This window comes from Hippopotamus amphibius, chromosome 4 (assembly GCF_030028045.1).
Source record: "Hippopotamus amphibius kiboko isolate mHipAmp2 chromosome 4, mHipAmp2.hap2, whole genome shotgun sequence".
Taxonomy (NCBI): domain Eukaryota; kingdom Metazoa; phylum Chordata; class Mammalia; order Artiodactyla; family Hippopotamidae; genus Hippopotamus; species Hippopotamus amphibius.
In genome coordinates this window covers 11,342,042-11,365,357 of record NC_080189.1, presented here as the reverse complement: position 1 = coordinate 11,365,357, position 23,316 = coordinate 11,342,042, and the positions used below count along the sequence as shown (strand labels likewise).

Here is a 23,316-nt window from a genome sequence, read left to right as displayed (position 1 = left end):
ACTTTGGATTACTATTTTGATAGAAATATTTGTCCTACCACAAAATAGGATAGAATGAGTGCCAGTTTCGCTGACTAGAGTTGGGGAAATAGCTTAAAGTTCCCTAGCTCAGTTACTGAACTGCTTGGGTAGAGAATCACACATCCTGGTCACTCAAACCTTTGCTTCCTAGGCTGCTATTATTTTAACGACTCTATTGGAAAGGAAAATTTTATTTAGGCTATCTTAAAATAGATGGGTAGACAGAAAGACAGATAAATAGGTAGGTAGGTAGAAAGGAAGAATGAAAGGAAGGATGGAAGGAAGGGAGGAAGGAAGGAAGGAGGGAAGGAATAAGTTTGACTGAGAACTTCTATGTCTTGGAATTTAGTGTAAGAAAACAATAAAATATACACAAAATATATATATAAAATGTAGTCACTGTAGCATTATATTGCACACAAACTAGTTAAAAGGTAATATAAGGAATAAAGTATTCATATGCAACAAAATAGTGTGCAAATGTTTAAAGTATATCGCAAAGAAATATTTGACATGGAAAATGTACATGATGTTATTCTAAGTGAAAGAAATAGGTATACAATATTCATATAATTTTAATTATAAATGTGAAAATATATGTACAGTGGCTGATGGAAAACTGTATATACAGATTATTAAATCATCACCTCTGGCCATATGTTTCACACATGTATTATCTCTTTAATGTTTTATCAAATTTTATGTTGTTCTAAGATACTTAAAAAACTTGATATTAAAATCTCATATGAGGTAGATGCTACTTTATTCACAAAGTAAATGAGATTACTGAAACTTTAATCTGTAAGTATAAAATTCCCAAGAGCCTATAATTGCCTGAATACAAAGAAAATCAAAAAATGTAAGCAAAATAATAAGATTTGGGGAACCTAAACCTACATTGCCAAAAAACTACTGTATAATATTGAGATAATTCTCTATGATAGAAATGTTAATTTAATAAAATAGACTTTGGTCTCCAAAAGAAGTCAGTAAAGATGTATTAATATTAAACAAGTAAAGGAAAGGCTCCATTATCCACTTAGCAATCTATATATGGTCCCAAATTGTATATACCCCTATTAAGTGGGGATATAAGAAATTTGGCAATAATCATGATAAAAAATTTACTGTTAAACATTCAATACAAGCAGATATTGCTTTAAAAATGATTATTCAATAAAAGGAAACATACATTTAGTGAAATAAACTGGTTTCAAGCTGAAGTGGGAAATCTACAAGATGAGTAGAGGATAGTTTGTTAAGCCAGAAGGAAGAAAGTACGTAAAAATTATGGATTAATAACTTTATAATGGAAATGACTTGGAGACACCACCTTAACCAAAGATCCACATGAACATCACCAACACTGGGACAGATTAACATTGTCTGTGTATTAATGGAAGGCATTAAGAAGGACACTTTTTTTTCTGCTAAAAATGTTTAATCTGAACTGAAACATGGACAATCAATAGAAAGCTGCAACTGAGAAACATTATACAAAACAAGAGCTCATACTCTTCAAAAATATTGGTGTCAAGGAAAGAAAGGCTGACTAAGTTTAGAGGAAATGAGTAGTACATGTGATACTGGATTTGAACCTTAGACTACATGGGCAGAAAAAGCTGTGTTTAGAGTAGTAAATCATTTTAATGTTCCATCTCCTGATTTGGGTAATTATACTGAGAACAGATTAGTGAGTATTCATGTTATTGAAAAAAATCAAAAAAGTTTAGGAATAAATTGTCAATATGTGAATATGGTTTCAATTTAGTCGTCTGTGGCCTACAGAAAATTAATACTATGTACATACAGAGAAAATAAATGATATGGCAAACATGAAAAAAAACAATTTGATAAAATGTATACACTAGTATTGTTTATAATCCCTGATACTTATCTGAAAATTTGAGTTACTTCACAACAAAAAGTAAGAGAACAAAAAGGTAAAGAAACACTGGAGAAAAAACTTAGTGATGTAAAGACGAGCACACAAGCCACCTCTGAATTCACTTCAGATAAATAACTCCAGTTTTCATTGCTATCCAGCTCTGGCCTTTCCATCACACTTCAGCCCTTTACAGACTGTCATTAGGAATGGAGGGCAACCAATCATGGATCACAGAATTCATCCTGGTGGGATTCCAGCTCAGTGAAGACATGGAATTGCTCCTCTTTGGTATCTTCTCCCTGTTATATACCTTCAACCTGCTGGCCAATGGCATGATCTTGGGACTCATTTGCCTAGACCCCAGACTGCACTCCCCCATGTACTACTTCCTTTCTCATCTGGCTGTCATTGACATATCCTATGCTTCTAGCAATTTGCCCAATTTGCTGGCAAACCTAGTGAAACACAAAAAAACTATTTCCTTTGTATTATGCTCTATGCAGATGATTTTTAATTTGAGTTTTGCATCTATAGAGTGCCTGATTTTGGTGGTGATGTCCTATGACAGGTATGTGGCGATCTGCCACCCCCTCCAGTACACTGTCATCATGAACTGGAGAGTGTGCACGGTCCTGGCCATCACTTCCTGGGCATGTGGGTTTTCCCTGGCCCTCGTACAAGTAAGTCTCTTTCTAAGGCTGCCCTTCTGTGGGCCCCAGAAGGTGAACCACTTCTTCTGTGAAATTCGCTCTGTCCTCAAAGAGACCTGTGGTGAAATCTGGATCAATGAAGTTTTCCTCTTTGCTGATGGCGTGTTTATCTTGGTTGGGCCCATTTCTCTGATGCTGGTCTCCTATGTGCGCATCCTCTGGGCCATCCTGAAGATCCAGTCAAAGGAGGGCCGCCAGAAAGCCTTTTCCACCTGCTCCTCCCACCTCTGTGTGGTTGGGTTCTACTTTGGCATAGCCATGATGGTTTACTTGGTCCCTGACAATAGTCAACGAGAGGAGCAGCAGAAAATCCTTTTCCTATTTTATACTCTCTTCAACCCATTACTGAACCCCCTCGTCTACAGTCTAAGGAATGCTCAAGTGAAAGCTGCCTTCCACAGAGTGCTGCAGAAAAAGAGGACAATGTGAAGGAGGGTACAGTTTTGGTTCAGTGAATTTTTCCCATTAGGAGATGTGATTGCTGCTGTTAAAAACTCTAGAAAATTCCCCAGGAAGATGCATGATTTAATGATGAGATCTACTTATGAGTAATATCAGCATGATGGAAGAATAGGAATCCCTAAGCCATTATTCTTCAGTGAAGACAATGATATATAGGCCAAATTTCCTTTGTGAAAACACCAGAAGTCAGATAATAGGTGGCAGCACTCCAGATAAGCACAATGCCAAAAGGCGATACAGGAAGTGTTTAGGCAAATTTATGACATTTAACCTCCTGCGATTCCTCCCCCCGTCCCCTGGTACAGTGTCTTAGGATCAGGAGAAAATTCCCAACTCCTAGCTCTTCCTGGAGAGGTAAACAGGAGAATGGACCATGCATACTACTTTGTAGCTTTTCAGGGAGTGGGCTGAGGGTTAGTTGTTTTGCGTGACTCAGAGCACTGATGGGAACGGCAGTTTGGACTCCTTGTTGGGGCCACTGAGAAACATGTCAAGCACTCCAACTTTTTACAGCCATATCGAGGTTGTAGCATTTCACACAAACACCACAGGGAGAAAATCTTTACAGGCTTCAGAAAAGAATTTGGCAAACCTCTTTAACTGAGAAAATACATGAACCAACACAGAGAAGCTGCAACCCTAGACAAGGTTTGGGAGGTCCCCAGAATCTCTAGGAGGAATAATTGCTGAAGACCTTCCCCTTCTCGAAGCCATTCAGTAAAGACTGGGAGAAGTAGCTGCTTTTCCCAAAACCCACATCTCAGCTAAAGTTCACAAGGTATACCATGAAACAGGGAAAAACCTGGACCATTTAAAGGAACAAAATAAATCTCAAGAAACCACCCCTAAGAAAATTTAGATTTATGAATTACCTTGCAAAGAATCCAGTATAAACATTTTAACATTGTTCAATAATCTAAAAAATACAGATAGGCAACTAAACAAAATGAGGAAAATAATACTTAAACAAAATGAAAATATCACAAAGAGATAAAAACTGTTAAAAAAAAAAAAAAAGAACCAAATAGAAATCCTGGAACTGAATTGAAAAATTGATTAAAGAGGCTCAAGAGCAGAAATTAGGAACTGGCTGGAGACAGATGAAAACAAAACACAACATGCCAAAAATGGGATGCTGCAAAAGCAGTACAAAAAAGTAGTTCATAGTAGCATACTCATGCATTTAAAAAGAGAAGAGATTGCAAATCAACACCCTCACTTTACATCTGAACTAGAAATGGAAGAAAAAGTAACCCCAAGGTGGCAGAAGGAAGGAAATAATAAGTATTAGAACATATATAAGCCAAGTAGAGAATAGAAAAACAGCCAACTGATAGGAAAAAAATCAATGAAACTAAGAATTGGTTTCCTCAGAAATTCAAAAGTTTGGCAAACTCTTAGATAGACTAGCTGACAGAAAAAGAGATTTATTTAAGATATTCAAATTCCTAGAAACATGAAGTAGAATGGTGGTTACAAGGGACGAGGAGGCAAGAATGGGGAATTATTTAATTGGTACAGAGTTTCAGTTTGGGATGAAAAAGCTCTGGAGATGGATATTGATGATGGCTGCACACTGTTAATGACTTAAAGTCACTGAGGTATACATTTAAAAATTTTAGGAGGCAGGTTCAAGATGGCAGAGTAGTAAGACCCTGAGCGAGCTCATCTCCCATGAACACACCAAAGAGAGAACCACATATAGAAGAACTCTCTTTGAGAACAAACTAAAGTAGAATACCAACACCTGTGCAACCACGGATTAAAAAAAAAAAAAAAGCCACACCAAACATGTAGGAGGGAAAGAGAAGTGATCTAGTTGGGACCTACACACCTAGTGGGCATCATGGAAGAGGAGGAAGATACCTCAAGCTGGGGATTCTCCCCACGGAGCAAAGAGTTCATGCACCATGTTGGGTACCCCAGCCCTGGAGTCCAGCACTAGCAAGGCAAGTTCCCTTTTACTGGTTTTGAAAGCCAGTGAGGCTTATGACTGGGAGAACCTGAGGGCTGTAGAAAATCTAGACTTCCCTGTTAAGGGGGGAACATATGGACTTGCTTCCTCCCAGTTCCAGTGCAGGGACAGAAAAATGAAAAATGCCTAGTGCTTTGGCCAGGCTGCCAAGACCACCCCAGTGTGCCCCCACTGCAGCCCACATGGGCTACAGCTCCAGCCCCTCTGGCTCTGGCCACATATCCCACTAAGGCAGTGGCCACCAATGCCTCCCCAGGAGAAGAAGCAGCTCACATCAGGCTCCAGCTCCAGCCACTCCATCTCTGGTCCCACCACCAGCCAAAGTAGTGGCCACCAGCACACCCTGGTGGCTCTCATCAGGTAAGGGCTCTAATTGCTCTGGCTCTACCTCCTAACCCCACCAAAATGGTGGTCCCAGTGTGATTCAGGAGAAACCCCAGCCCACGATGACCCCTGGATCTAGTCCCCTGGGTCCAGCCCACCCCCCAGTGTGACAGTGGCTTCCAGTGTGCCCTAAAAGGAGCCTCAGCCTGCATCAGACTCTAGCCCCACCCACCCCTGGCTCCAGTTCTAACCCCTACAAGGAGATGGCCTCAGCATTCCCTGAAAAAATCCTCAGCCCATATTTGTGTTATATCCAGTTCTTGCACAAAGGCACTGGGCACACATAGACTGCATAAGGAGACTCCCACACAAGGACACCCCTTCAAGACTGGGATAGGAAACCATTTTGCCTAATTTCAGAGGCAAAGTCAAACAAAATGAGAAGGAAAAGGAATATATTCCAAATGAAAGGACAAGATAAAAACCCAAAATAAAACCCTAATGAAACGGAGATAAGTAATTAATCTGAGAAAAAGTCCAAACAATGATTATAAAAAAATGCTCATTGATCTCAGCAATAGAGTAGAGGAACACAGAATATTGAAAAAGAATTAGATCAGAGCTGAAAATGCAAAGCCTTAAATAAAAAATACACTAGAGGGAATCCACAGCACATTAGGTGATACAAAAGAATGCATAAATGATTTGGAAGACAGAATAGGCTTTGACTGGGAAATCACTCAATCAGAACAGCAAAGAGAAAAATAATTAATGAGGATAGTTTAAGGGACCTCTGAAAAAACAACATGTATTAACATTTACATTATAGGGGTCCCAGAAGGAGAAAAGGGAAAGAAAGGGACAGAAAATGTACTTCTTGATATAATGGCTGAAAACTTTCCTAACCTAAAGGAAACAGACATTCAAGTCCAGGTAACACAGAGAGTCCCAAGCAAGATGAATCCAAAGAGATACACATCAAAACATTTCAAAATTAAAATAGCAAAATTTAAAGATAGAGAATCTCAAAGGCAACAAGAGAAAAACAAAGAGTCACATACAAAGGAACCTCCATAAGGCTATCAGTTGATTTTTCAGCAGAAACTTTGCAGGCCAGAAGGGAGTGGCATGATATATTTAAACTGCTGAAAAGGAAAACCTATGACTGAGGGAAGTCTACCCAGCAAGGTTATCACTCAGAATTGAAGAAAAGAGAGTTTCCTAGACAAGCAAAAACTTGAGTTCATCACCTCTAAACCAACCTACAAGAAATGTTAAGTGGTCTTCAAGTGAAAAAGGAAATGCCATAATAAGAAATAAAAAATACATATGAAAGAAAAATCTCACTGGTAGAGGTAAATACACAGTAAAGATAGTGGATCAACCACTTAAATAAGGTAGTGTAAAGCTTGAAAGACAAAAAGTTATAAAATCAACTACAACTAAAATAATTAGTTAAGGGATGCAAATAAAGATGTAAAATATGATACTAAAACATAAAACTTGTGGTAAAGGGAGTTAAAAAATGTAGAGCTTTTAAATATGTTTGAACTTAAACAGCTAGCTATCCGTATAAGGAAAATATATATATATAAACAACAACAAAAAGCATCAATCTATATGCTACCTATAACAGAACTAAACACACACAGGGATTGAAAATGAAGAGATACTCCACACAAATGGAAACAAAAAGAAAGCTGAGGTAACAATACTCATATCAGACAAAATAGACTTTTTAAAAAGTCTGTAACAAAAGACAAAAAAAAGTATTATATAGTGATAAAGAAGATGATCAAAGAAGATGATAAAACATTTCTAAATATATATGCAACTAATATAGAAACACCTAAATTTAAAAGCAAATATTAACAGACATAAAGGGAGAAATTGACAGTAATACAATAATAACAGGGACTTTAATACCCTACTTACATCAATAAATAGGTCATCCAGAAAGAAATCAAGAGACACAAGCAGTGGCCTTAAATGATATCTTAGACAAGATGGTTTTAATAGATATCTACAGGACACTCTACCTGAAAACAGCGGAGTACACATTCTTTTCAAGTGCACATGGAATATTCTCCAGGATAGATCATGTTAGGCTACAGAACAAGTCTCATTAAATTTAAGAAAACAGAAATCATATCAAGTATGTTTTCTGACTACACAGGACTAAACTAATCAAATACAGGAAGAACACTGGAAAAAATACAAGGATACTCAACAACATGCTACTAAAAAACCAAAGAATGAAGAAATGAAGAAATCAAAGAAGAAACAAAAAAATACCTTGAAATGAATGAAAATAAAAACACAACTTTTCAAAATATATGAAATGTAGCAAAAAGAGTTAAAGAGGGAATAAAGGGCTATGTCAAGAAACAAGAAAAATCTCAAAAAATCTAACTTTACACCTAAAGGAGCTGGAAAAAGAACAATAAGCAAAGACCAAACTTAGTAGAAGGAAGAAAATAACAAAGATCAGAGTGGAAATTAATGACATAGAGACATACATACATACAAACATACATACATACATAAAATCAATGAAACTAAAAGCTCATCCTTTGGAAAGATAAACTTGATAAAATTTTAGCTGGATTCATCATGAAAAAAAAGAGGGCCTAAATAAAATCAGAAATGAAAGAGGAGAAGTTACAACTGATATCACAGAAAGACAAACAACTATAAGAGAATACTAAGAACAGTTATACACCAACAAATGGGATAACCTAGAAGAAATGGAAAATTCCTAGAAACCTATAATCTTCCAAGCCTAAACCAGGAAGAAAAAGAACATTTTAGCAGATCAATTACTAGTAATGAAGTTAAATCAGTGATTAAAAACTTCCAACAAATGAAAGTCCAGGATCAAAGGACTTTACAGGAGAATTCTACTAAATATTTCAAGAAGAGTTTATACCTATCCTTCTCTAACTATTCCAAAAAAATTGAAAAGGAGGAAACACTTCCAAATTCATTCTACAAGGGCAACATTACCCTGATACCAAAACCATACAAAGACACTACAAAAAAGAAAATTACAGTCCATTATCCATGATTAATATAGATGTAAAAATTCTCAACTAAATATTAGCAAACTGAATTCAATAATACATAAAAATACTGTATATCATGATCAAAAGAGATTTATTTCAGGAGGCAAGGAGGGTTCAATATCTACAAATAAATCAACATGAGACACCACATTAACAAAATGAAGGGTAAAAATCACATGGTCATCTCAATAGATGCAGAAAAAGCATGTAACAAAATTCAACATCCTTTCATGATAAAAATTTTCAACAAGATTAATATAGAGGGATTATACCTCCACAAAATAGAGGCCATTTATGACAAACCCCCAGCTAACATCACACTCAATGGTGAAAAGCTGGAATCTTTTCCTCTAAGATCAGGAACAATACAAAAATGCCCACTTTCACCATTTCTATTTAACATAGTACTGGAAGACCTAGACTCCACAATCAAAAAAGAAAAAGACATAAAATGCATCCAAATTGGAAAGGAAGAAATACTGTTTGCAGACGACATGATACTATATATATATATATAAAACCCTAAAGACTCCCCCCAAAAAAACTATTAGAACTAATAAATGAACTTAGTAAAGTTGCAGGATACAAAATTAATACGTGAAAATCTGTTAAATTTTTGTACACTAATAATGAACTATCAGAAATAGAAATCAAGACAAAAAATCCCATTTACAATTGCATCAAAAAGAATAAAATATCTAGGAATAAATTTAAGCAAGGAGGTGAAAGACCTGTACTCCAAAAACTATGAACATTAATGAAAGAAATTCAAGATGATAGAAATAAATGGAAAGATATCCCATGTTCATGGATTAGAAGAATTATTATTGTTAACATGTCCGTATTACCCAAAGCAATCTGAAGATTCAATGTAATCCCTCAAAACACCATGGCATTTTTCACAGAACTAGAACAAATAATCCAAAATTAGTACAGAACCACAAAAGATGACAAATAGTCAAATCCATCTTGAGAAAGAAAAAGCTAAGGATATCACACTCCCTGTCTTCAGATTATACTACAAAGTTATGGTAATCAAAACAGTATGGTACTGGCACAAAAAACAGACACACAGATCAAGGGAACAGAACAGAGAGCCCAGAAATAAACCTGCACACATATGGTCAATTAATCTATGACAAAGGAAGCAAGAATATAAAATAGAGAAAAGACAGTCTCTTCAATAAGTGGTGTTGGAAAAACTTTACATGCAAAAGAATTAAACTGGACTACTTTCTCACACCATATACAAAAATAAAATCAACATGGATTAAAGACTTAAATGTAAGACTTGAAACCGTAAAACTCATAGAAGAAAACATAGGCAGTAAGCTTTTGTGCTAGTTCTTAGTAATACTTTTTGGATCCATCTCTTCAGGCAAATAAAACAAAAGTAAAAGATAAATGGGACCCAGTCAAAATTTAAAAACTCTTACACAGCAAAGGAAAACATCAACAAAATGAAGAGCAACTTATTGAATGGGAGATGTTTGCAAACAATATTTCAGAAAAGAGGTTAATATCCAAAACATATAAAGAACTCATACAATTCAGTATCAAAAAAATAAACAAAACATGAGCAAAGGACCTGAATTGTTATTTTTTCCAAAGAAAACATACTGACGGCCAACAGGCATATAAAAAGATAGTCAATATCACTAATCATCAGGGAAATGCAAATCAAAACCACGATGAGATACCACCTTACACCTGTCAGAACGACCGTCATCAAAAAGGCAAGCAATAACAAGTGTTGGTGAGGATATGGAGAAAAGGGAACCCTAGTACACTGCTGATGGGAATGTAAATTAGTGCAGGCACCATGGAAAACAGTATGGAATTTCTTCAAAAAATTAAAAACATAGAACTACCATACAATTCAGCAATTCCACTGCTGGGTATTTATCCAAAGAAAAGGAAAACACTAATTCAAAAAGATTTGTGCACCCCAATGTTCATAGTAGCATTATTTACAATAGCTATGCAATGGAAACAATCTAAGTACCCTTTAACAGATGAATGGATAAAGAAGCTAGTATATATATGGAATGTTACTCAGCCATAGAAAATTAAATTCAGCCATTTGCATCAATGTGAATGAATGTAGATTATTATTAGTGAAATAAGTCAAAGACAAATACTCAACGTTATCACTTATATGTGGCATCTAAAAAATGATACAAATGTATATAACAAAACAGAAACAGACTCACAGATACAGGCTAGGGATGGAACCAGGTGTAAGGGAGGGCTTCCCTTCTGCTGAGTGAATGTCACCACCCTATTGGGGACAGGGTCAAGTCCCAAGTTGCTGGAGCAGAAGCCCTGGGGGTCAAGTCTGAGCTGACTCAGTTCCCTTTAAGTGTGTACTTTTCCTCCTCCCAGCACCAGCACCCTTGCCCCAGAGGGGAGAAGTGCGGGAGAAAGAGGGGATGGTGTGGGCATTGGGCAAAGGTCAGGGAGCAGGCTGTGGCTGTCTGGCCAATGTCAGAAATCCAGACCACCTCTGATGCACCACCTGTGGAATCACCAGGAACGGCTGTGTCCTCCCTGCTCAGATGCTGCTTACTGTTTGAGCCGCCTCAGCACCTCGTGGCTAAGCTTTTTCCTTGTTCCTGGCAGCCCTCACTCTGATGCTGGAGTGTTTGCTTGGTTCAGGCAAGGGTGGGCATCTGCCTGGTCTCTGGAAATCAGTCAGACACTCGTTTGGTTTCAACCCACACTCTCTGCCCTGCTTCAGGAGCAAGCAAGTGTTCGTGCTCCCCACAAGCAGAGTTCAGGCTTCCCCCCAGGCCCTCCAACCAGCCAAGGGGGCTAGTCTTCCCTTTGTCAAACCCCAAAGGCCAATATATGGCTCTGAGAGCTCACTCCCCAGGGAGGGTCTCCACCTGTGTTATCTCCTGTTTCCTCTGAGTCCCCTCCTAGGGCACAGGTTCTGAATGTTTGCCTCTCTTCCCTTCCTACCTGATTCTCTGTGGATCTTTCTTGCAGCCTTGGTTGTATAGGAGTCTTTCCGCTAGTCTTCAGTTCGTTTTCAGTGAGAATTGTTCCACATGTAGATGTATTTTTGATGTGTTTGTTGGGGAAGGTGAGTCCCGTGTTCTCCCAGTCTACCATCTTGGTTCAAGTTCTAAAGGACTTTGTGTGCACTTTTAGGTTTATAGAAAATTTGAGTGCTAAGCTCAGAGAGTTCCATACACTCCCTCATTCCTCCCCAGGTTCTTATATTATTAATATCTTGCAATATGTATGTTACATTTGTTAAAACTCATGAGCCAATGTTGATACATTATTATTAACAAAATTTCATAGTTAATATTAGAGTTCATGTTTTGCATTATATAGTGCATCAGTTTTGACAAATGTATAACAATATATATCCACCATTTCAGCATCATACAGAATAGTTTCACTAACCCTACAAATCTGCTGTGTCCCATTAATTCATTCCTCTCCCTCTCCCCAAAACCCCTGACAACACTGATCTTTTAAATATCTCCATAGTTTTACCTTTTCCAGAATGTCATATAGTTGCAATCATCCAATATATAGCACTTTGAAATTGGCTTCTTTTATACAGCAATATTCATTTAAACTCTCCACAATTTTTGTGCCTTACAGGCCATTTCTTTTTATCACTAAATAATATTTCATTGTACAAATGTACAGTTTAACCATTCCCCTGTTGAAGGACTTCATTGTTACTTCCAAGTTGTGATAATTATGAATAATATTGTTATACATACTTGTTTGGAGGATTTTGTGCGGACATACGTTTTCACCGCCTTTGAGTGAATACCAAGTAGTACAATTGGTAGATCGTATAGTGAGTATGTTTTGTGTTTTAAGAAACTATCAAACTGCCTTCCAAAGTGACTGTACTATGTTGCAATGAATGAAAATGAATTCCCTCAGCAATGAATGAAAGTTTCTGCTGGTCCACATCCTAATCAGTGTTTGGTGTTGTCCATGTTTGGATTTTAGCCATTCTACTAAGAGTAGAGTGCAATCTCATTGTTATTTTAATTTGCATTTTCCTGATGATATAGATGAGGAGCATCTTTTCATATGCTTATTTACCATCTGTGTATTTTCATTGAAGAGGTGTCTATTAGGGGTATTGGTCCATTTTTAAATTGAGTTGTTCATTTTCTTATTGTATTTTAAGAGTTCTTTGTATATTTTGGAATCAAGTCATTTTTCCAGTATGTGTGAAGATCTTCTACAGTCTTTGGCTTGACTCTTCATAATTTTAATTTCACAGAGCAAAAGTTGTTTTTGTTTTTAAGTTTAATGAAGTGCAAGTTAGTTTCTTTTTGAATGATGAAGAGTTTTTCATTTTTTGGTTTGTTTACATTTTTTCTTGTTTGAAGACAGGATTGTTGACTTTCAAGCTCTGTATATGCTCAGATAAAACCCAGAAATTACCAATTTCTCTTTCAATTTTTTTAGGGTGCCCATGGTAATTAGAAGTGGACTTATTTTCATAACATACTGAAAATTAAGCATTATCATTCCTATTACTTTCTTATTACTACTGAAACGTACTGCCACAGATTTAGAGGCTTAGGACAATTCAAATATATCATCCTATATTTCTAGAGATCGTAAATCCAAAATAGGTCTGCTGGATTGTTTTCTTTCCAGAGGCTCCAGCAAACAGTTAGTTTCTTTATTTTCTACATTTTCCAGAGTCTACCTGCATTCCTTGATTCCATTTTCAAAGCCAACTGCATGTTCCCTCCTCTCTGATCTCCTGCCTCCCTCTTACAAGGACTTTTGTAGTTATAGTGGGCCCTTGTGGATAATCCCTGATAATCTCTGCATCTCAAGATCTTTAACTAAATTATATCTGCAAAATTTCTCCTGCCACGTAAATTAACATACTCAGAGCTTCGTGGAATTAGGGTGTGGTCATCTTGGGGGTAGGGCATTATTCTGCCTAACAAATGCCCCCAAAGATGCAGCTACTGTTAGTAAAGACGTTAACTCTCAAAACTTTAATAGTGAATTATAAAAGAACATGTTATCTCATTTGGTTCTCATTACCAAATAATGTCAACAAGATAATATGCTTAGTGTGTCACAGTAATTCTATATCTCTACCTCAACTAACAAGTCATCTGATTTACCTGCTCTGCTTTCCACTTGTAAAAAAGCATATTTGGAAGAACTAATCTGTATTTCTTGAATATTCATGTTTATACCTTATATGGATACAAATGTGCTAGGAAAAATGAAAATAACGTCAACACCTTCTTATACGACCTTCCTGGTGCAGCAGCACTTGAGAAAGCAATCTAGAACTACTAGATAGTAAAAACGTTTTGAAGAAATGTTTGAGATTAAATCTGTATAAGCTTACAATAAGAAACAGAAAAAGAAGTTACTCTCTTCCTAGGTAATGAGTCATACACAGGGAAATATGTGTAAGAATTCTGGAGGCTTATGAGATAGCTGACAGTTGGTCAGGATTGAGCAAAGCAGGCAAAGCCTTTCTGAGAGACCACTTTAAGAACTTTTGAAAATGGGTGTATATTCAGTAGTTAGAGCAGAGGATTTGTTGTCTGTATGTGTAATTCATTCTTGGTGCTGGCAGTTGATAGACTGGACAATAGAACTATTTCTCTAATTTCATAATGCACACCTATAATGTGGAGACAACATATTAATCACTTCACAGGGTTAAATAAAATAGCATGTGTGCAGTATATACCTGAGGTTCTGAAACACAGTAAACACCATTCAACACTTGTTATTATGATAATCTCACTGCTTTGCATCCCAATCTCATTCTTCAGTTGTTAGAGATCTGCATCTTCTTGAGAGGACTTATTCTGCTTAGAAGTGGCAACACAGGCTCTGTAGGTACCCATTTGTTGAATATTAGGGAGACGCAGATCTTAATAAACCACCAAGGGGGTAAGAAGTTTGAATTAGCAAAGCTATTATATGGCTAAGTGTTATGTCCTGTAAATTGTGATATTTGCCTCAGGTTATAGCCTTTGAGATGTCTGAAAATCTACTTACATTCTGTGATAACATATCTGCTTCTGACTTTCCCCCAAATATTTCCTGCACAAATAATCAAACACAGGTGATCTTTGTTTTCCTCCAGGGAGAATGTTTATTAAAACTTTTTTTTCCTTAGTTAAGATGTATACAGGTGTAATGTCTAATGGCACCTCCTAGGAAAATCTAAATTCTCAAGAGAGTCATGAAAATTTTGTCTTGAACTGATTATAAAATACAACCTTTGGTAGATGCAAACTATTACATTTAGAATGGATAAACAATGAGGTCCTATTGTATAGCACAGGGAACCATATCCAATCTCCTGGGATAAACCATAGTGGAAAATAACACTAAAAAAAGAAGGTATAGATGTGTATAACTGAGTCACTTTGCTGTACAGCAGAGATTGGGACAACACTGTAAATCAACTGTACTTCAAATTTTAAAAAATAAAAAGTACAACCTTTGCTCCCAAAAGTGCAGGGAACAACAGATTTATTTTTTCCAACATCATCAGAAAGTGAAGTAAGCATTTTCAACCCTGGAATTTCTCACTATGGAGACTACTAGAATGAGGAATGGTGTACTTTCTGTGGGATTGTCTCTAGGTTAATGCAGAATCTTAAGGTAACAGCCAGAACTAACACCATCACATGTAAATGAGATGTATTTGCACTGGTGGGTGGTTTGGGATAAGGATTATTGCAGTAGGATGAGGAGGCAGCAGAATTCACCTAGGCTGTGGTGAGAGAAAAATTATATCCTGGATATCTGTCTTTCTGAGCCAGAGTCTGTATTCAGTGCAGCTGGACTGGCAAATAAGGACATTCTCAGGGGGAGCTCTTCCTAGCTGAGCTGTGAGCACAGGCATTCTGAATCTAGTTCCCATCATTCTCCACATCATCTCCAATAATGTGACCAGGAATGGAAGCCAGAACTGGCACTAATGAATAGGAGACAAATAAAATGAGAGCCTCTTCGTCCAGGCTGTTGGCTCTGCATGTGGCTCTCTGAACTCAGCCACAGGGATGAAAGGACTTCACACACCTAGACGAAGGTATTGATGTGTAGAGATGTTAAATAACTTATCCCAAAATCACGTAATGGAAGGATAAGGATAGCTGTATGTAATTATGGATACTTCCACCAGTAAAATTTTTATAACATTTGCTACTAATCTTGGTATCACTGAGTAACTGGCAATCGGTCTAAAAACAAACCAAAATCCTAGTGATAGTGTCTGTGAGCAATGTTTTATTGCCTTTTATGAAACAACGAAATAGTTAAGTGTGGCTTTGACTTATTTCTGAGTTATATTCCCCCAGTTTATTCATGAGTGTTGGTATATGTCATACTCTGATAGTATCCATCTTTTAGGAAAATATTTTTCTGGTACCATAATAGGATAGGATGAATGCCAGTGCTTCTAGATTTTCTAAAATGACCATTGAGGTGGAGATATATAGTAAAATTCCTTAGCACGAGAAACATTTTTCAGAGATTTCTGTGTTGTATGTTCAATAGAAACCACTGCCCAGATGTGGAGGTGATCCTGTTTTTTATTTCCATGAGTTGTACTTAAATTGCATTGATTAACAAATTGAACTATTGTTCAACCATTGAATGCTTTTATGTGTTCTTCTCTCCCATTGCTATAACGATATCAGTATTCTGAGATATTGTAACTTTTATTTAGCTTTAATTTCAATTTTAATTTAAAAAGTAATATTAATATAATGGTAACCAAAATGAGGCATAAATGATTTAATCACTCAAAATAGAAACTAACCACAACTGAAAGAAAGATAATCTGGGAAGTAAGATGATGACGTATGAGGCAAATGTTCCTTTATGAGTGGAAATAGGTTATTCTTATTTAAATTATTAACTTTTCAGTTTACAGATTAAATACATTTTAATTATTGCTGATTGCTTCCAACAATGTCTCAAAAGATTATATATTCCTAATGTTTCTTACTCAATTCTAAGCTCTAGAAAATTAGTTTCATAGCTAAATTTAATATCATATACTCAATACACCATTATATAGAATACTCCATCACTTGGTTGTATGTATGGAAAATAAATGTCTAGGGTATCATGTGAGCTTTTGCTCATAAAGAGATACTGCACCATCTTAACCGATACTTCTCTCAGTTTTTTAGTTTAAAAACTTCAGAGCTCTGCCATACATTGAAACTGTGATTTCAAACTTACTTTAAGCAGTTCTTCCTCTTTTAATTAATAGGACACCCTTTTTAGATTTCTCCAAACTATAAGTACAAAGCAGTTATTAACTATAAGACGCATTTAAGTGTTATATAATTTTTGTAGGTTTTCAGCACTGCAGTATCACTGATTCCAATTCACCCTTAGGAAACAATATATTCTAAACTGATTAGTTGAATTATTATAGTTCTTCAAATAAAATTATTGTCAAATTATTAACACTTAATGGTAAAAATTTTCTTTAAAGCAAAAATCACAAGTTTGCAAAACAGGATTTACATATCAGCCTTCAGTGTATGTGTTCTTCATTGAATAGACCCTCATTCATTTAACAAAAACTGAATGTCTTTTTCATCATAGTGAACTATGGTGACCAATGAAAAGGACAAAACGATGTATATGATAAGTGCATATTCTCAGGATACATTTTATGTGGTAAATACAACATTTGAATTCAATTAAGTGGCCTTTTTAATCACACTTCTCACTATTTCATCTTTGACTATGTCCTAAAAAATAGCCAGAGATTTATAGTGACAATGTAATTATTTTTACTGATATCTTTGCCCAAGACTGCACATTTACTATCAGTTCAAAGCAACTCCTCATTCATAAAGAGTTAGGGCACAGAACAGCCTTGAATCCACCAAAGCAGAAAGGACTGTGTCATCTTTACCCAGACTTTTAACTGAGCCTACCTAGAAAGGATGAGCTGGCTGCCTGCCTTGTTCTTTATGGTAATTCTTTTTGTGTAAGCAAAGAGAGCTCTTTAATCAAGCGGAAGTCAAGGCTCAGAACACCACAGGAAACATCCTGCACTTTGGGGCATCCCTTTGAACTTCGGTAAATAGGACAGTTGCCACTCGGTGGGTAGTGAGCACCTACACATGTGTCCAAAATGGATCTTACTACTTTCTCCAATCAACATATGCCTTTCTTACATCCTCAAAAGACTATACAATCATTGCCTATAGTGTCATTAGTCCAATCATCCTACTTGCGTGGGTCTTAAAAAACAAAGACAATCATATATCTGAAGAATGATAATTTTAGTACAAGTGAATTTAACTCACAATGTACTGAGAACTAGTTACAGGCATATTTCATTTTATCATGATTTGTTTTATCACGTTTCGCACATGCTGTGTTTTGACAAATGGAAGCTTTGTGGCAACCCTCCATTGTCAGATGATGGTTAGAATTTTTAGCAATAAAATATTTTTAAATTAAGATATGTACATTTTTAGACATAATGTTATTGTGCAGTTCACAGACTAGAGGATATTGTAAACATAACTTCCATAGGCACTGAGAAACCAAAAAAATTGTGACTTACTTTATCACGGTATTTGCTTTATTGCACTGGTCTGGAACTGAACTCAATATATCCGAGGTATGAACTGAACCCATAGTGTATCCAAGGTGTACCTGTATCATCTGTGTGAAAATTTTGCTGTGACTGTGCAAAGTAAAATGATACCTACCATGTGTGTTTAAATGCTATGTTGCTGTGCTACATAATAGTACATGATAAATTTATTCTCATATGTGTAGCCAATAAGGTCCAGGTTGAAAAGTCTTAGTTTTGATGTCAGTTACATAAGGAAAAATTTTTCGAGTAGACCCTAAAATTGAGAGGGAAATCACTACATTAGATAGAGTTTTAAAATAGTTTCATATATGAGCAATGGTAATGTTTAATAACAAACTTTCCAAAGCAGGGGGAAGGAAGGAGCCTTATTTACAATTTCAAGCAATCAGTGTGTCATCGCTGAGCACAGAGTGGAAAGGCAAGAGTATACTCGGCACTAGTCAGCCAGTAAAAACCAGTTCCACCAAATGTTGGGAGCTACAGAGGTCATCAAATATCCATGTAATTCTGCATATTTACTAGCCCTTTTTAAAATTAGAATGACTACATATGACTGTTTCTGGCCTAAAAAGTGAGCAGAAGTAACATGAGTTATTTCGAATCTAAAGTAGTCACGAGTGTCTTCATCCGTTTCCTTGCTGTGATCCATTAGAACCTGTGTTCCACAAGGCACAGCTACAAGATGATAGCGGGCTGCCTTGCCCACATCTGAAGTTGTTTGGATGTAAAATGTATATTGCTGTACAAGACATTGAGGACTTGGTTGTATCTGCTGTGTTGTGGCAGCTGGGTACCACATAGGAGGATTAAAAGGTAGTATATGAAGGAGTTGCCATTTGAAAAACTTCAATAACCTAGAAAGTAGGATACTAAAGCAGGATGTGTCTGACATATGTCAACCCTTTGGGATTCGAGGACAGTTAGATTAAGGCAGAGGGTAGAATGAGACAAGGTCTCAAAGCTGGTGATTATGGGAGGATCAAGGTCTGCATATTGTGAGTCAGACTGTCCCAGGTTGGATCCTGCAGAAGTGGACTAGGATGGAGTTTGGCATGCAGGATATTTATTAGGAAGCAACACTTGTAGAAGGCAGGGGGAGGCAGGAAACCTGCAATGTCAGTGCAAGAGAGGCTCCTTCAACCCCACAGCAAGCGGTGAAACACTCATGACCCATCATTTTTTCACGTTGGCCCAGATGGTGGGGCCATTAAATCCCCACCAGTCAGCCATGGGTGCGGGCAGCACCAGAAGCACATGCACAGTCTGTGATGGGATGAGGCAGCCCTGAGGGAGCTGAGAGCTGGAGGCTATCTACTGGTACCCAGGGCAAAACAGTCCTCACTTGAAGTCAAGGCTCTCCATCTCCACCACACAGGTTGAATTCAAGTTCGAGGAGTCTCTGTTTTTCTTTTTTGTTGTCATTTTCTTATTTACCACTTTTCAAGTAATTGTAAGAAAACCCCCAAAGTAGCAGATTATTCCCAGTTTGAACCAGAGGTTTAGAGAGAACACCTCTTAGCAGTCAGCATGATAGAAGTGCCGCTCAAGTAGGACAACTGCCAGGGAAGGATGAATTAACAGTTTACAAACTGCTATCAGCCACCTTTCCACTGAGGGTTTCTTGCCCAGGTGAAGCTTTAGTTTATCTAAATGCTTGGCTTGCTCTTACTTCTTTCTCAACAAGAAAATAGTGTCCTTTGCCTCACCAGTTCCACTCCTAGAAATATATCTGAAGCTTTTAATTTAAAAGATAGATAGATAGATGGATAGATAGATAGATAGATAGATGATAGATATTAAACACATACATACATGTTTTGTGTATATACACATGTATACTGCACACACACACACATGCATGTACATTTTTTGCCCCATAACACATCATGGCAAATAAAATGGACATAGTCCATAATTTAAATGTCAAAAAATGATATTCACTAAGTTATATTGTATGTATGAATAAAAAAACACTCAACTGTTAAATAAATGTCATAGATGACATTTTTCACATGAGAAAATGTTCATAAATGTTATTGGCAAAGGAAAAACAGGAGAGGTATAATATTTGTTTCTTACCGCTTTTTTTACATTTCTAATATGCAGGTAAATATACATGCATTACAAAGACTGGATATTCACATGTCAAAATAATTAAAATGCTTACCTTTACATTATAGATTTCTTAGTCATTTACATGACATCTTATTTTTCTATTTCTTAAAAGAAGTAGAAAATTGTGTCATACCATCAGACATGACTTGAAGCTATTTTCACTATGAATCAGTCTTTTGAAACTTTGACCTGTGACCTAAAATTGTCGTGTCAGCAAATTTTTCATACAGAAAGAAAAATAAGTGAAGGTACTAAGTGAATAACTAAAACATTGTAAGGTGTTTTAAGCTAAAAGTAAACCACTAGTTTATGTAAATACTGTTAAAATAGTGAAAGAACTCCTCATTTTCTATAAGGAAACAGAAAAGCTGAAATAGAGGATCAGGTGTCAAATCACTGGCGTGGCTCTGTCACTCTACAGTATCATTTCTACACTGGACTAAACGCTCTGTTCTTCCTTTATAAATGTGCTTTTCAAATATTTGCCACATTGACTGAAAATAATTGAAACATAACAGAAAATAGCATGTTCCCTCTGAATTCTTTTGAAGTAAATAACTCCAATTTTTATAACTTCCTTCGACTAATTCTGTCACCCTTCTGTCCTTGACAGACTATCTTTAAGGAATGGGGGCAACCAGACATGGGTCACAGAATCCATCTCGATAGGATTTCAGCTCAGTGCCGGAGATGGAGGAGTCCGTCTTTCGGATGTTCTCCCTATTTTCCGCCTTCAACCTGCTGGGGAATGGTAGGATCTTTGGACTCATTGGTCTGCATCCCAGACGCCCCAGTGTACTTCCTCTCTTGCCTGTCATCATTGACATGACCTATGCTTCCAGTGGTGTCCTTGAGATGTTGGCAAACTTAATGAACCCAAATAGAACCCTCTCTTTTATTCCATGCATAATGCAGACATTTTTGTATTTGACTTTTGCTTACCTGGAGTGCCTGATTTTGGTGGTGATGTCCTATGATAGGTTTGCAGTGATCTGTCACCCCCTACATTACATTGTCACCATGAACTGGAGAGAGTGCACGGTCCTGGCCATCACTTCCTGGACATGTGGATTGATTCTGGCTCTGGTACATGCAATTCTCCTTCTAAGGTTGTCCTTCTGGGAGTCCTAAGAAATGGATGATGTCTTCTTTGAAATCCTAGCTGTCTTCAAACTGGCCTGTGCTTTCACCTGGATCAATGAAACTGTCATCTTTGCTGCCTATATATTTGTCTTGGGCCCCTTTGCTTAGTGCTGGTCTCCTATGCTAGCATCCTCTGGACCATCCTGAAGATCTGGTCAGAAGCAGGCTAAAGAAAAGGCTTCTTTCACCTGCTCCTCCCACCACTGTGTGGTTGGGCTTTTCTTTGTCACTGACATAGTGGTGGATATGGTCCCTGTACTCTAGTCAAAGAAAGAAAAAAGAGAAAATGCTGTTATTGTTTCACAGTCTCTTCAGTCCAATGCTGAACCCCTCATCTACAGCCTCAGGAATGCTGAGGTGAGGGGTGCTTCGTGGAGGGAACTGCAGAAAAGGTCCACGTGAGGGGTAGATAGGACTTTTGGCTAAGTAGAGCCTTCTTCCTTTAGATATGGTTGGAGGATGACTTAAAGTTCAGAAAAATTGTCTAACAGCAAAGTTTGATAAGAGAATCTGAATTGTCCAAGATTCTTCCTGAACACAGGGAAAATTTTGATGTGCAAGGGTCGTCTCTGGTGTTAAGCATTTTTGTTCAGGGATGAGACATCTGAGTTATCAATATGCTTAATGCTATAAAAATCTAAAGAGCACATTTTTCCCAAGAAATAGATTAATAGCTTATTTTTTAATTCTTTTTTTGCTGTTTAATTATTGAAACAAACTGTCATTACAATACACAACCAATTCAATCATAAGCATTCACATCACCTAATAACAAATGTTATTTTTCAGGAAAATGAATACCCAGAGGGAAAATTCCTGGCTGAGGGTGTAGCTCAATACATATGATCATTGCAGAACTAAATATCTCTAAAACACCAGCTATGAGTCAAGTGAAGAAAGGACTGAGATTCACTGTTGGATAGCTAATAATTTCCAACTTCCCTGGCAAGAGTTGAAAAATATTTAGTATTCGAACACCAAAAAAAAAGATAACACTATCTCACAACTCATTATAGAAATGTTTCCATTCCTCCCCTACCTCTACTTTCATTTTTTTTTTAATTGGGTCTTCGTTGCTGTGTGCAGACTTTCTCTACTTGTGGTGAATGGTGCCTACTCTTTGTTGTGGTGTGTGGGCTTCTCATTGCGGTGACTTCTCTTGTTGCGGAGCACAGGCTCTAGGCTCTCAGGCTTCAGTAGTTGCAGCACATGGGCTCAGTAGTTGTGGCTCTCAGGCTCTAGAGCACAAGCTCAGTAGTTGTGGCACATGGGCTTTGTTGCTCCGCAACATGTGGGATCTTCCTGTACTAGGGATCGAACCCACGTGCCCTGCATTATCAGGTGGATTCTTAACCACTGTGCCACCAGAGAAGTTCCCTGCTTTCATTTTTTACCTCGCACCTACATTCTCTCTTTTAGTCTCCCATTTATGTTTTACAACATGCGTAATTAAAGGCACATTTATTCTCTAATCTCACTTTCCTTTTATTTTTATACCTCTTGACAAGGTTTTCCCTGAAGCTTCTGCCTTTTCATTATCCAAATCATTAAAACCCCTTTCCTTCAGTAATCTTGTAACTACCATATTTTAATTAAAATTTTAAGTGCAAGGAAAAGATTTCATAGACTCACATTAAAAATAAATTAGTATGTGTCTTGACTACACCAAAATAGCTGGTATCAGATTCACCCTCCCACCATAAACAACTATACAGTCTCAACAACATATAGAAAACAACTTTTGGCAGTTGTTGAAATGGAGGGGATGCATATGAAGTGGACATATTGACCCAGGCTCTCTCGGGAAGGCATTTTCCTGGACTTTGTACAGGACTAATGAACCCAAGCAGGGATCGGTGATCTTGGTGACCAGAGGAAGCAATGATTAGAGTGCAAGGCTGCTGGATCAGTGAGGAACTGAGGGTCAGTGTCCATATGGGGAGAGCAAAAGAGAGAGAATCCTAGAAATATCCATGTTAAAATATCATTTGTTTCCT

General features: G+C 37.1%; 1 protein-coding gene and 1 pseudogene across 1 annotated transcript; both read left to right on the top strand.

The window, feature by feature from the left end:
- Window positions 1-2,115: 2,115 nt before the first annotated feature.
- On the top strand, window positions 2,116-3,048 carry LOC130851787 (olfactory receptor 2A2-like). Its single transcript, XM_057732524.1, has one exon. It carries the CDS (start codon window positions 2,116-2,118, stop codon window positions 3,046-3,048), a length of 933 nt encoding a protein of 310 aa, XP_057588507.1.
- Window positions 3,049-5,300: 2,252 nt separating this feature from the next.
- LOC130851791 (olfactory receptor 2A2-like) lies at window positions 5,301-21,721 on the top strand (annotated as a pseudogene).
- Window positions 21,722-23,316: the final 1,595 nt, after the last annotated feature.